General features: G+C 38.0%; 1 protein-coding gene across 1 annotated transcript; it reads right to left on the bottom strand.

Moving 5' to 3' along the window:
• Positions 1 to 202: 202 nt before the first annotated feature.
• LOC124976576 (uncharacterized) lies at positions 203 to 9,445 on the bottom strand. The gene is made up of 2 exons (XM_047539384.1): positions 9,335 to 9,445; positions 203 to 1,183 (listed from the first exon to the last, which is right to left on the bottom strand). Exon 2 carries the CDS (start codon positions 1,166 to 1,168, stop codon positions 203 to 205), a length of 966 nt encoding a protein of 321 aa, XP_047395340.1. The 5' UTR covers positions 1,169 to 1,183; positions 9,335 to 9,445.
• Positions 9,446 to 13,594: the final 4,149 nt, after the last annotated feature.

Here is a 13,594-nt window from a genome sequence, read left to right as displayed (position 1 = left end):
CTCAAATGAAATACAAAGAAGATCAATAAGTCTACAGTGTTTTGAGTTAGAACACATCATATGCTGAAATAGTATATGTAACGAAATAATATATCTTAAAGTATGCGTCTACATTTTATATAGAACATATGGAACAGATACATATAAAGATCTATATATAAAAAGGGATCTCTACATATCTCTCTCTCTACTAAAAGTTGTTTCACCCAGAAGAAACATAACCATCGTTCAGGTCACCTACTTCCACTTTAATGTCGTAGTTCTGGCCCAGGATGCTCTGTATGAGCTCTCTGATGATCTGGTCCGAGGCCAGCTGGGCCTCAGACTGCAGAGAGGCGATAACCTCCTCGATGGTTGTGGGGATCACTCTGGTGGGCAGCAGCTCGGACTGGGCGACCTCCTGCAAGTCCCTGAACACGCCACTCTCCCACACTGCTTTGGAAATGGACCCGCCTGCATCCGTCGCCCCGGCGTCTGAGCCCTGGCGCACGTAGTGAGTGCGAATCCTCACTCTCCTCCGCCACCAGCCCGCCTCCCAGTCGCTGTCCTCACTGGAGATGGAGCTGCTGGTCTTCCTGTCTTTGGCCCTGTGGGCCTCTGGGAGCGTAACTATCTCCTGGATCGCTTCTCGCTGGCTGGCCAGGTCGAGGACCCGCCTGTACACGGAGGGCCGCGGGCTCCAGGCACTCGGGCGCGCTCTTGGCTTCACCGGTGACGTGGGCGGCGGCCGCAGGACCACAGGTTTGGACGTGCCAACATCCGGGGCGATGATCGGCGGTATCTTCTGGATCCTGTGCCGTAGGAACGCGGAGCTCCGCAAGTAAAACTCCTGGGGACGAAACGGCCTGGTCCACGGAGCGATGGCCCCGCTGGGGCCTGGGGGGCGCACAATGCCTTGGAGCGCCGCCTGCAGGAAGACCCCTGCGGCTGTCGCCGGGACTTTAGCGGACGTTCTGCGACGACGCGTGAAGGAACCGCACCTCCTCTCCCTAGGGCGGGCCGGGCGCGGGTAGTGGACTGGGCCTTCATCTAAAGTCAGGTTGGAAGCCAACTTCTGCTTGAATTGGAGAAAGTTCTTTTTAGTCTCCTGGCGAACTTTCTCCAGCTCTTTAAACAGGTAGGATTCTTCTCTGGATTTCAGTCCAAAGTGCTTTTGGAAGGTGGACATCTTGACAAACTTGACCTGTAAAATAACACACAGACACACACACACACATACACACACAAATTATGTATCATTCAACAAATTTCTGTTAATATATAAAATTTCAGTTCAGTAAAGCTCTCATGATAGAGCCTTGCTGTGCTTTCTAAGGCAAAAGTGGCTAAAATGAGTCAATAATTTTACGACCATCTACTGACCTCTTGAATCATGAAAACCCTCTAAAGCAGTAATGTTTTTCAATGGGAGTTTCCCAAGCCCCTACTGGATCTATTTTAACACTTCTTTGGACTATAATGTTGGAGTCCTACTTGCAGGGAATGAAGACTGTGCTAGGCACAGAAAATCTAAAGTAGCACTGCTCACAGAGATAGAGCTCACCAACTGCTTGTGGACTAGATCCAGTTCATAAATATGGCTTCCAATTGTTCAGATTTTTTTTAATATTAATTCATAGTCAATAATTTTAAATTGGGAGATTTTTACATAAAAATCTAGATTTGCAGTTTCGGGAATTGGTGTGGGGGGGCGAGTTGTGGAGGTTCTGACAATACAAGGGCCAAAAATTCCTGCTCTTGTGGCTGACAGTTGTTCCCAGGTTCTTCTCTAGCAGGTCCCAGGTGCCTCCCTCCCTTACCCAACCCACTTCCCTCAATGTGTGCTACCTGTACTATACCAGAGTATAGGAAGGGAGGTGGTCAGGCTCAAGACTGACTACAGCCAGATTATAAGCCTTTGATGCCAAATATTTGTCACTTTATCTGTGAGCTACTGAGAACCACTCAAAAATTTTAGGAGAAAAGTGACTTGATGGGACCTGGTGCTTGGGGAATATTAATATTGAGTAAATGAGAGAATAAAAGCAAGAAGGACACTCACAGCCTCTATATCCTGAGCCTTTCCTAGCCTTTACTATTTAAAAAAAAAAAGTATTCAACAAAGCTAGATATCTAGAATCATAAGTGGATTCTGAGATCTTGAAAGTCAGGCTAACAGGAACTATAAAGAGAGGAGCCAATGACAGATTCTGTGGCTCAATTACCTGTGCAAGGTAGAAGGGGTAAGATCAGAGAATTAGGAAAATGAGGAAAATAGAATCCCCAGAAGCCAAGAAGAAAAGTGTTTCAAGGAACAGGAGTAAAACAGTGAAAATAGAAATAGAAATCAATGAATCAGAACAGTAACTTTTTTTTCCAGAAAACCCAAGACCAAAGTTCTCTGAAAAACAAAAATAAAGCAGAAACACCTTCAGAATATCATCATCATTTTTTGAACTCTAATTGAGAACTGTAAGGGATTTGAATTTTTTAATTATATAAAAATTAATAGCTTCCCTAATACCAAATGATCCAATTAAAAATATGGTTAAAATTTCACTTATAATTTCTTAAAAGAGCAAACAGCCAAGTATCTAGGTATAAACTTAAGAAGAAATATACTAAAACTACATGAATAATTTCTAAAATTGAATTAAAATTTTTATCAAAGTACATGAAAGACTCAACTAAATAGACTCAACTAAATGTTCCTTGGTGGAAAGACCAAATAAATTAATTATATCAGGCATTCCCAAAATACTGTATTGTTTTAATGCCAATTTGAAAATCTAAAAATCATATTTTGGAATTTGAAAAGTAATTTTGAATTTATTTGAAATAATAAACATGACAAACTAGTCAAAGATCTAAGAAAGGAAATGAGAGAATACTTGTCCCTCAATTAGGGAGCAACAGATGATTAAAATTTATTCAGATATAAGAATTAGAACCAGAATACAACTGCTAGAATCAATAGACTGAGAGAAAAAGAGTTAAAATAATATGAGTTACATTATGAAGGCAGCATTCAATTGGTGATAAATGAACTGTTCAATAGGTTTTGCAGAGGTAATTGGTTGACTATATAGGAAGCAAACCACCTTGTTTTGTATCAGGTGCCAGAATAAACCCAGGTAGATGTAAAACTTACATGTGGCAAATATTTTTACTATCCATTTCTTTGCTTGCTACTTATCCACATTTTGTGGTTGGATTCAGATCAATTCATGAAAAGGTTTAGCTTTTCAGTGGAAATTATTTATTATGTGGTTTGGGTAATATGAAGAAAATGTCTTATTTATCCTCCAAATAGTCATACTGCTTTAAATTTCTAAAATATGAGCTGCTAATTCTCAAACTGAAGACCATGTTACAGATAAAGTTCCCATCTAGGAATCAGTAGGCTTTCTTTCTTTACCCAGCTCCACCACTGACTGGACCTTGAACAATTCAATTCTGTTATACTGTGGAATCATATTAAATAGTGAAAAAAAAATAATGCATTGCCTGTTGTCCAGGCCATAGGATATGAACATTAGAAATTAGTCCTAAAGGCTATAAGGAAGTTTCCTTATTTAAAAAATGCTATGTAATCTTCCTCATAGAATTTTGGCTGTTATTGTTTACACAGGTGGCAGTATGTTCATGCAGACACCATCTGCATTTCTTCTTGCAAGAGGCTGAAATTAAATGAAACAGAGCACAGCTCAGAAGTACTTCAATACCTGATGAGAGTCTGACTTGACTTTCCCAATTGCACTTCCCCTTTTATTTCTTAGTTCCTGTTTTGGATGCCCTTCCCAACTTCTCCCAGGCCCTTAATTTGCTATTGAAATTTAACAAGTGTCTATTGTTTAACACATCTCAGCACATTCCCATGAGTTCCTTATAGGAAACTTGTTCTTTATATGTAAAAACCAATCAATAAGAAATAGAACTTATAAGCTTGAAAGGAACTTCTATTGTGCATTCAAGGTGAGTAATATGATTTTTAAGCATAAAATCTCATGGGAAACTAGTATACTCTCATTTTCTTGGGAGCATTTTACAGAGATTAGTTTTGGTTTGGAGGTACTCAGGGAAAATAATGTAAGAGGAAAGATTACTCTACAGGAGATCCAAATCTGTTGTTGAAAATCCAAAGTAATTAAGTTTATCCTGTACTTCAAAATAGAACAGAAAGAAACTCAAGCAATAATTTCCCTCTCCTCTTCTTTTTAAATTTGAAATTCTATCCCTTTTTCTTCCTCTTCTACTGGGAGGTTCAAGGTCAAGTGGTGAGGTAGTCAGAAGGTCTGAGACAGCCTTTTTTCCTCTTTCAGAAGGCCAGGTCAGGCATCAGGAAGAAGTTCCCTGACCAAAATAATGGCTAATGGCCCCAGCAGACTTGGGTGCAGGTTGCTGTTGGGTTCTTGTAGTTGTGGCTGCTTCTCCTATTGGAACAGCAAATTCAAACTCTTCCCTAGAAGCTGACTAAAATAGAAATACATAGAGCAGACACTGGATGACCTGGTTCAAGCTACACTTACCCAACTGGTTACAGGAAAACAATTCCTGTTGTGTTAGGTTTAACTCATCAAAGTGTAGAATTGGGAATGGGGCCCAAGCCCCAGCTGGTGACATGATTTACCTGATCTTGTCCTCTTCTTATATACAGTCAAGGTACCTCAGGGGAGTGGTAACTCATTAAGAACAGAATTTGGGTCCTCTTAGTTCCATAGTCAAATATCTCAATTTATTTCCTGAATTTTAATGTCTATGCTAACTTTCAAAGCATGTCACTAAAGTTCCAAAAGAAACTTCCAAATCCAAAGACAGTCTGTCTCATCTTGTAAAATCTTTAGTATTACAAGGAAAATTAAAATATTCTGAAAACAATATTTGCTTTTTAAATATCAGTATAAAAACAAGATCTGTTTGTGCTCTAATAATAATTTCTGAAAAAGTCTAAGAGGAAATATACAAACATTAATAACTTTGCTAAAGAATGAAATAACAGGGGGCTGGGGAGATAGCTCAGTCGGTAGAGTGCTTGCCTTGCAAGCACAAGGCCCTGGGTTCTATCCCCAGCACCAACCCCCCCCCAAAAAAAAAAAAAAGAATGAAATAACAGTCATTTCTCCTGTTTTTCTAAATTTTTCATATTTGTTTTGCTGCCTCTAACCCTAATAATATCAATAGCAATAATAATAGTATCAATAATAGTAACTACCACTTATATGTACTCATTTAAAAGAATATAGAAAATAAAGAAAAGGCTGTTTTTAAGCTTAAAAGAAGCTTTTTTTCTAAACTCTTCAGAAGTCCAAAGAAATTTTAGTGATTATAAAAACTTATTCAAATCTTTATTACCAGAACCTAGAGTATGATCACATCCCTTGTCTGTACGTCATACATACACATAACAGTTGTAGAATAACAAATCTCTCCCTGCTTTTTCTTCTCACCATTTTCTATCCTTCCTTCATCTAATTGCTCAAACAGCCAAATTAGGAAAATGAAAGGTGGTGTGTTTTTAAATTTTCTTTATGCTTTGATTTATTAAATGCTGCCTGCTCTCAATTTCAAAAGCAATTTGTTGGACTTCCATGACTGCATCTTACAGACCAATTCCTCACCAATTAACAACAAACTCTTAACAACATATTAAAAAAAAAAATTCTGAGAATTCCTAGGAGTAAACAAAAGCAGCAAGATTGTGTGGGAGTCAAAACTTATAAAAACACTGGCGGAGGTAATTTTCAGGTTAACTTTGGCTTCTAAATACTGTGTGTAGTTGCAAAATGGCATAGTGCAGGTGGTAAAAGCGTCAACAGAATGCCTTTCATTATTCTGGTCAGACAACAACCAGCACAAGAGAAATCCCAGAAAAGACAATGCCAAAGAAGGTATCCTCCAGTTCTGTGTCTAAACCCCACACAAGTCTCAGACTGACCTTTGAACCATGTATATGTGGGACAAACTCAAAGCAGCATCACAAAGGTGTGAACTGAATCACCAACCACAGAGAGTGAGAGCAAGTTTACAGTGAGTACAGTCTGGTGAATAAGCTACTAAATGAAAAACACCAACTTTCTTCAGAGGCAATATAACAGAATTCTTACTATACTCAACAAAACATTTACAATGTCCACAATATAACTAAAAGTACTTGGCACATTTTTCCGACTGAGCTATCTCCCCAGCCCGATTGGCACATTCTTAATGACAATCAACCAGTGCCTTATGCAGAAATGACAGAGATATTGAGATTATTAGACAGAATTTTTTGTGTGTGAGTGTGTGGTACTGGATATTGAACCAAAGGCCTGAAGCTTGAACCTCGATACCTTTAATTTTGAGAAAAGGTCTCACTGTTTCCCAGGTTGGTCTCAAACTTGCAGTCTTTCTGCTTCAACCTCCCAAGTGATGGGTTTATGGGCATATACCTCTAAGACCAGCTTAAACAAGGATTTTAAAGCAGCTATTATAACTATGCTCATTGAAGTAAAAGGAAAATACAGTAGAGATAACTAAGAAAATCTTAGTGTAGAAATAAAATTAAATGTAGAAGTTTTTGCTTGAAAGATATATTGTTTTAGTAAAAGCAAAATGAGATGTCAGAGAAAAGACTGAACTGGAAGGAAAATCAACAATAATTACCAAATATAAGAAGGAAGAGGAAAATAAGTTTTAAGGAAAAAAAAAGAGATAGCACAAGGCCTCAGAATCCTATAGAGACAATATCAATTCCCTAAACCTGTAAGATAATCAATATTCCAAAAGGACAGGAAGAGAATGGAATAGAAAAAAAAATAGTTTGAGAAAAATAATTTCTGAGAACATCCCAAATTTGGACACAGATATACATTGATAAATCTAAAAGCTCAGTCAACTCCAAGCAGGATAAATTTAAACAAAACTCCAAGTAAGCTACAAAAAACCAAAGCCAAAGACAGAATTTGAAAGCAAACAGAATGAAACAATACATTATTTACAGGGAAACAATTCAAATGACCATAGACTTACCACAGGACAGCACTTAGAAGAAAGTGAAATAAGATTTGTAACCTCATTTAAAAAAAAAAAAAAACTGTCATCTCAGAATTTTATATCTGTCACACAAATTTTTTTTTTAAACGAGGGCAAAATAAAGACATTCAGATTGAGGAAAATGAAGAGAATTGTTCACCAGTCCAAGCAAACTATAAGAAATGCTTAAGAAAATTCTTCAAGCTAAAAGTCATTATACCAGAGAGAAATCTGACTCCTCAAGAATCTAATGAAGCAGGGCACAGTGGTGCACGTCCACCTGTAATCCAGCAGCTCAGGAGGCTGGGGCAGAAGTATTTCAAGTTCAAAATCAGTCTCAAAATAAAAAATAAAAAGGACTGGGGATGTAGCTCAGTGGCTGAGTGCTCCTGGGTTCTATCCCCAGTACCACAAAATCAATTTCAAAATTATAATTTTTAAGAGGATAATATATCCTGACCTAATAGTGTTTGTCACAGTTGAAAAACTGATTTAAGATTACAGATTTAATTATACAAATTTCAAAATCATTAGTATTTACAATATTAACAGAGTGTAGGAGACAAAATATATGGTCATTTCAATAGATAGTGGAAAAGCTTCTGATAAAATTCAACACCCATTCATGATAAAAATAAACAACCCTGCTAAAACTATGAATCATGAAGAAACCATTGCAATATGATTAATGGAATTTTTAAAAACCCTTAAAACTAACATATCTATGTTTGCCCATAAAACTGAAAACAAGGCAAAAATGCCTCACTCTTACCATAACTATTCAACTAGCCACTGCAAGAAAATTCCCTATTTCCTTGATATGATTTTCTTAAGAAAGCTATAAAACAACTACTAATAGTTATGAATGCTGAAGCACAAAATCAATTGTATTTTTATATACTAGCAACAATTAGAAAACAGTTTTTAATTCCACTTACACTGGTGACCTCTCAAAACATAAAATATTTATGAATTAATCTAACAAAAACAGGTCCAAAATTTCTACAATGAAAATTACAGGACCTTGTTAATAGAAATTAAAAACTTCATAAATGGAAACATACTGTCTATTTTAATGATGTTGGTATCATATCTCCCAATAGATGTAAAGATTCAATGCAATCTCAACCAAAATTTCAGATTTGTTTGTTTTGTTTTTAGAACTATATGTATAATATATATATTTCTACATATATAAAATATGTGTAGAAATGAATGCAAATGGTTTTAAATCACCAAAGTGATACTTAAAAGGAAATATCTGGAGAACTTATACTATTCAACTTCAAAATTACACTACAGTAAGTTACAGTAAGCAAGGCAAAGTTCCTGGCAAATCATTAAGCTGAGTAAAGGAAGCCAGACACAAAAGAATACATACTATTTCCTTCCTTTTAAAAATGCAAACTATTATATAGTGTCACACAGCAGATAGGTGATGACTTGGGGATGGGAGCAAGAGAAGGAATGAATGAATAGCAAAGGGGGCAGAGAAAGGAAAAGGTTCCATTATCTTGATTGCAGTAATTGTTTCAAAGGCGTACATATCTGTCAAAATAAACAAATTGCACAGCAATACACTGTACAAAATATACATTTCTGTAGTTTATTGAATATAAATCATAGTTCTATAAAACTTTAGGAAAAGAGCAATTTGCTAAATAAGTATATTTGCATGTTTAAAAATATTGATTTTCTTTAAACTCCTGTAATAGTAGTCTACAATAGATTCATTGAATGTCTGTGGCCTTCAAGGACAAATTATCCTTGCACTAAGCATGCAATGTCCTACCAAACTCAGGAAACAAACTCAGGAACTTCTCTATTCTGAAGTTAGACACACCCGCACCACACCGGCCACAGTGGGAGTGGTCACCTAGTAGTGATATTAAAGTTCACCCAAACAAGATACCCTGTAAAGGCACAGAAGAGAAGTTCAGAGAAATGGAAATTAAATTCCCAGCACTGTGACCTTTTGCCCACCCCTCAGCCTTCCTCTTGGTCTTTTTCTCCTTTCCCCACAGCCTAGTCTGCCATAGATATCTACCTTTCTCTTCCATCCAGATTGTCATTCCCAGCTCCTCTTCAACCAGTGCCCATTTTCCCATGAAAGTTAGACTTTAATTTCAGTCCCATAACCCAAGAAGTTCAGTCCCTGTTCCAGCCCCAAACCCCTTCCCAACCCCGGTCCTATGATTAGCCCTGATTTTTGCGGGACCTCGAACCTGCCAAAGTGGATTAGAGCGGCGGAACAGAAGAGGTAACTGCTCTACTCAGATAACACAGCGACTCCTTCCCACGGAGTCCAGAGACACCCGCGACCCAATCCGAGGTCTCCTCTCACCTGGCTCCGAGGACGTCGGTGTTCTCATTCAAGTGTCAGAGATTCGCCCTATCGGGGCCGGCGGGATGGGCAACTGCCCCTTGTAGGGCGCAAGGGCCGGGTAGGATCGACCTACTCCTTGCGGAAGGGACGCGCTCCGTCGCCAGGCAACAAGCCCCGCGCGCTCCCTCTCCGGGGCTCCAGCCTCTCACCCGCGTCCCTGGCCACACAGAATCCCCTTTACTCTGTGAGCGCCCTCTTCGCCCTCCGCCCGCTTTTCCGCCAGGTGGAACCCGCTCCAGGTCCTCGGACTCAGAGCCGACGCCTCACTCCCCGCACTCCGCCAGTGGAGAAGGCGCTGGTTCCAAAAAGCCCCCTGGACTGAAGCCTCCTGGATTGGCTGGTTTTGCCCAATTTAACCAATTGCTTTCTTAGCACTCTTACTCTGTGTTTACACAAATAATGCTGGACCTCAAGACAGACCGTTCGTCTTCCTGTTTTAAAAGAAATGTCTGCACTGTCAATGAAGGGTACATTTCAGGGAGTATGTGTCCAAGTTGTCCACTGTGAAAGATTTGTAAAGAGAATCTTCAGATCAAGGATATGAGGTTCAGATTTCATATTATAATCGCAGATTTGGCCATATTCAGAATTTCTAATGTGGTCCAAGACACAATAATTGGCATTATCTATTAAAGTTGAATATACAATATTCAATATACATATACATATATTTTTATAGTAGTTTAATAAAAAATAAAAAATAGTTTCCAGTTTTAGTAGCTAAAAACTGGAAACAACCCAAATGTCCATCAAAACTAATATTCACAAATTAATGGTGGTATATTTATAAAATGCAGTAACACACATCAAAGAAATAAATGACTTTGGGGAAGAGCAAAGGTGAATCTCTCAGAAATGTAATGTTGAATAAAGAGACCAAACATAGCAGGATATATATTCTATGAGTCCATCATACAAAGGTCAAACCCAGACCAGTGCAAAGTGCTAGAGATGCATAATATGTTACAAATAAACACAAGATAGTAATAACCATAAAAAGCAGATTGTAGTCATCTTCAGAGAGGGAAAGGTGATGGTAAGTGGATAAACAGCATGGAGGACAGTCTTAGGGGGCTAGCAATATTCTACTTTTTAAACTTTTTAACCTTGATGATGGCTATTTGGATTTTCTCTTTGTGATAAACTATTGTTTTGTGTTGTGTTCATTTTCTTATGTAATATTGCACCTTTCTTTTTGTTGTTGTTGCTGTTGTTACCAGTGATTGAACCCAAGGGCACTTAACCACTAAGCCCTTCTTTATTTTATTTTTTTATTTTTATTTTTTGGGAGACAGGATTTCGCTAAGTTGTTCAGAGTCTCACTAAATTGCTGAAGCTGACTTGGAACCTGCAATCCTCCTGCCTCAGCCTCCTGAGCCACTGGGATTACAGACGTGCACCACCACTCCTGGCTTCAACATTTTTTTAAAGGGTGAAAAGATAAATAAAAACCATTTTAATGAAATAATGTAAATGAAAGTGCTTTGCTCAATACTTGGCACTTAACAGGCCCTCAAGCATTTATGTTCTATCCTTATAGTCAGTTGGTAGAGTGCTTGCCTAGCATGCCCAAGGCCCTGGGTTCAATCCCCACCACCACCCCAAAAATAAATAAATTCTGTTGCTATCCTTCTACTCTCTATCAATCCTCCCTCTCCAAATATTCAGGCAACTCAAAAGTGACATCAGGATAGTGGCAAATACAATCTTCTAAGATTTTTCACAAAACTCCAGGTGCTGGAAGCTGTTCAAGAGAGAAGAACGTGGGTTGGAGCTGGAGCTCAGTGGTAGAGCACTTGCCTACCATGTGTGAGGCACAGGGATCAATCCTCAGCACCGCATAAAATAAATAAAATAAAGGCATTGTGTCCACTTACAACTAAAAAAATATTTTTAAAAAAAGAGAAAAGAATGTTCTTTACTATACATTCCCCTAGAGCTGGTGGGCCCTACAACAGCCCAACCGTGGAGAGATGTACTCAGCCATCCTCAGGCCTTTGAGAGGGAAACTTCCACTTTAAAGGCAAACAAAATTAGGTTGGGACACTCAACTTGGCCTCCTGGACAAGATTTTTCCCCTCTCTGGGTTTCTGCATCCTCATCTATGAAATGGAGATAATAATCTTATATCCCAAGTTTGTTACCTTTCTCCCTAACACGATGTGTTCAAATATAGTTGAATGTTCACAAAATGAGAAGCATACCACAGGAAAAGGCTTGCCATCCCTTGAGGTTTCATTGCACTCACATCACATCCCCCTATCCAGTGGGTGCTCCGAGAAGACAGCTTCACTCTAAGCATAGAAGACCAGGAGTAAATTGCCTCTCTGTCCCAATTGAAGTAATAAGCAAATAGCCAAAGTGCTTCTCAAGTAAATAATTGTTCTTGATATTCTCCTGGATGCTACACAAAAACAATAAATTCAGTTTTCCAAACTAGAAAGTTTTAAATTAATGTAATCTTGAAGTCTGTCTAACATATGATCAGGAAACAACTTAAATGATAAATAACATTCTTTAACCAGGCATGGTGGCCCATCCCATGGTCCCAGCTACCTGAGAGACTGCAGGAGGATCGCTTGAGCACAGGAGTTGGAGGACAGCCTGGACTACATAGTGAGACCCAATCTCAAAAAAAAAAAAAAAAAAAAAAAAAAGATCATTAATATTTTGCATAAGCAAAAAATGATAACTATGTATTCAGGTATACAAGTCATAGGATAATACAGTCCATGAATGAGGTACTGTTAGTATCATCTTCATTTTACAGATAAGGCATTGATGTTCAAAGAGATAAAAGAATTGTAAAAGAATTCACCCAAAGTCCCTAGCTAGTAATCCTGTGTTAGGAATCTCTGTTCTAGGTCTACTTACCAAAAGGAAAAAGAGAGTAAGACAGAGAGGGAGAGGTGCAGAACAGAAAAGGTGGGGAGGAGAAGGAAGGGAAAAGGAAAAGGGGCGAGGAAGGGAAGATAAAGAAAGGGAGGAGTTAGTTATTAATCTAAAGGCATTTCAGATTCACTCTCCATTTCATAAGGTCTTCATATGGAAATGCTAATGTCTTTTTAAGGAGATGATAATTAGACTGGAAGAGCAGCACAAAATTGCTCATGCAGTCATGAAAACACTATGATTTCCCTAGCTGTTGTCACTCTCCCCAACCACCTACCAGTCCTCTTGACATCTAGTTTTGGAGCCCTCACTAGTTTACCTCACTGCAAGTAAAGGTAGACCCAATGTGACTTTCCAGCTTCCACACCTCCAAGTATCACCATGGAACAAACTCCAAACACAGTTCTCCAAATAGAATTCAAGGCTCCTCACAATTAGAGCCTGCCCAAAGGTTTGAATACTTGGAAAATAGTCATTTCTTCACCCATTATTATTATACACCCATGCAAATTCCAAATGGATGAAAGATTTTGATTTTGTATAGATAAGACTAGTAAGAACTAAGCCATAAAAGGCAGAGACTTTAAATTGAAAGTGTTATTTTTTTAATTTAGGCATTAAAATGAACAAAATTATACAGAAATATCTGCTGAAACAAAGTTTTACAACATTATGTCAGACATGATATCAATATTCTATAGATAAGAAATGAACAATTACTCAAAATCTTCAGTTAAAGGGGCATGAACAGGCAGTTCCTAAAAGAAGAAATATTACAGTAAAGAGAAATATAAAAATATTCAACTCCATCAATAATCTCAGAAATACAAATTAAAACAGGGAATTGTAATTTTTATCAATCAAATTACCAAATTAGTAATCAAGTATGTATGTAGAAATGAAGGAACAGACTCACTCATAGATGTCAGATGGCATCCTGCTAGATGACAGGTAGCAAAACATTCCAAAATCCTAATTACTTGTGTGTCTTTTGACCCAGAAATTTCACTTTTATAAACTTTTCCTACATAGAGGTATATGAGATTTTAAAATATGACATGGAAGTGTTGTTTTAATAATTGGAAGGCAAGAATCTAGTGTTAAATTTATTATCCATAATATTTAATACAGTGCATAGCACAAAGAGTTTCCATTACCTAAGTAATGTCACTAAATTGGCATTAGTCAAGACTCAGTAGTTGCCAAGACACTGAAGAGAACTGAGCTCTAGACGTAATGTTCTAGAAATGAGAAGGCCAAATATGCACAGGCCTTCAGGAACATACATGCACATTACCAGTGAGCCCCATAGTCACTGGATCTAGT

The sequence above is a fragment of the Sciurus carolinensis genome, chromosome 2 (assembly GCF_902686445.1).
Source record: "Sciurus carolinensis chromosome 2, mSciCar1.2, whole genome shotgun sequence".
In the NCBI taxonomy this organism is placed as follows: Eukaryota; Metazoa; Chordata; class Mammalia; order Rodentia; family Sciuridae; genus Sciurus; species Sciurus carolinensis.
The sequence above is the reverse complement of the archived record's forward strand: the minus strand, read 5'-3'. Positions and strand labels throughout refer to the sequence as shown.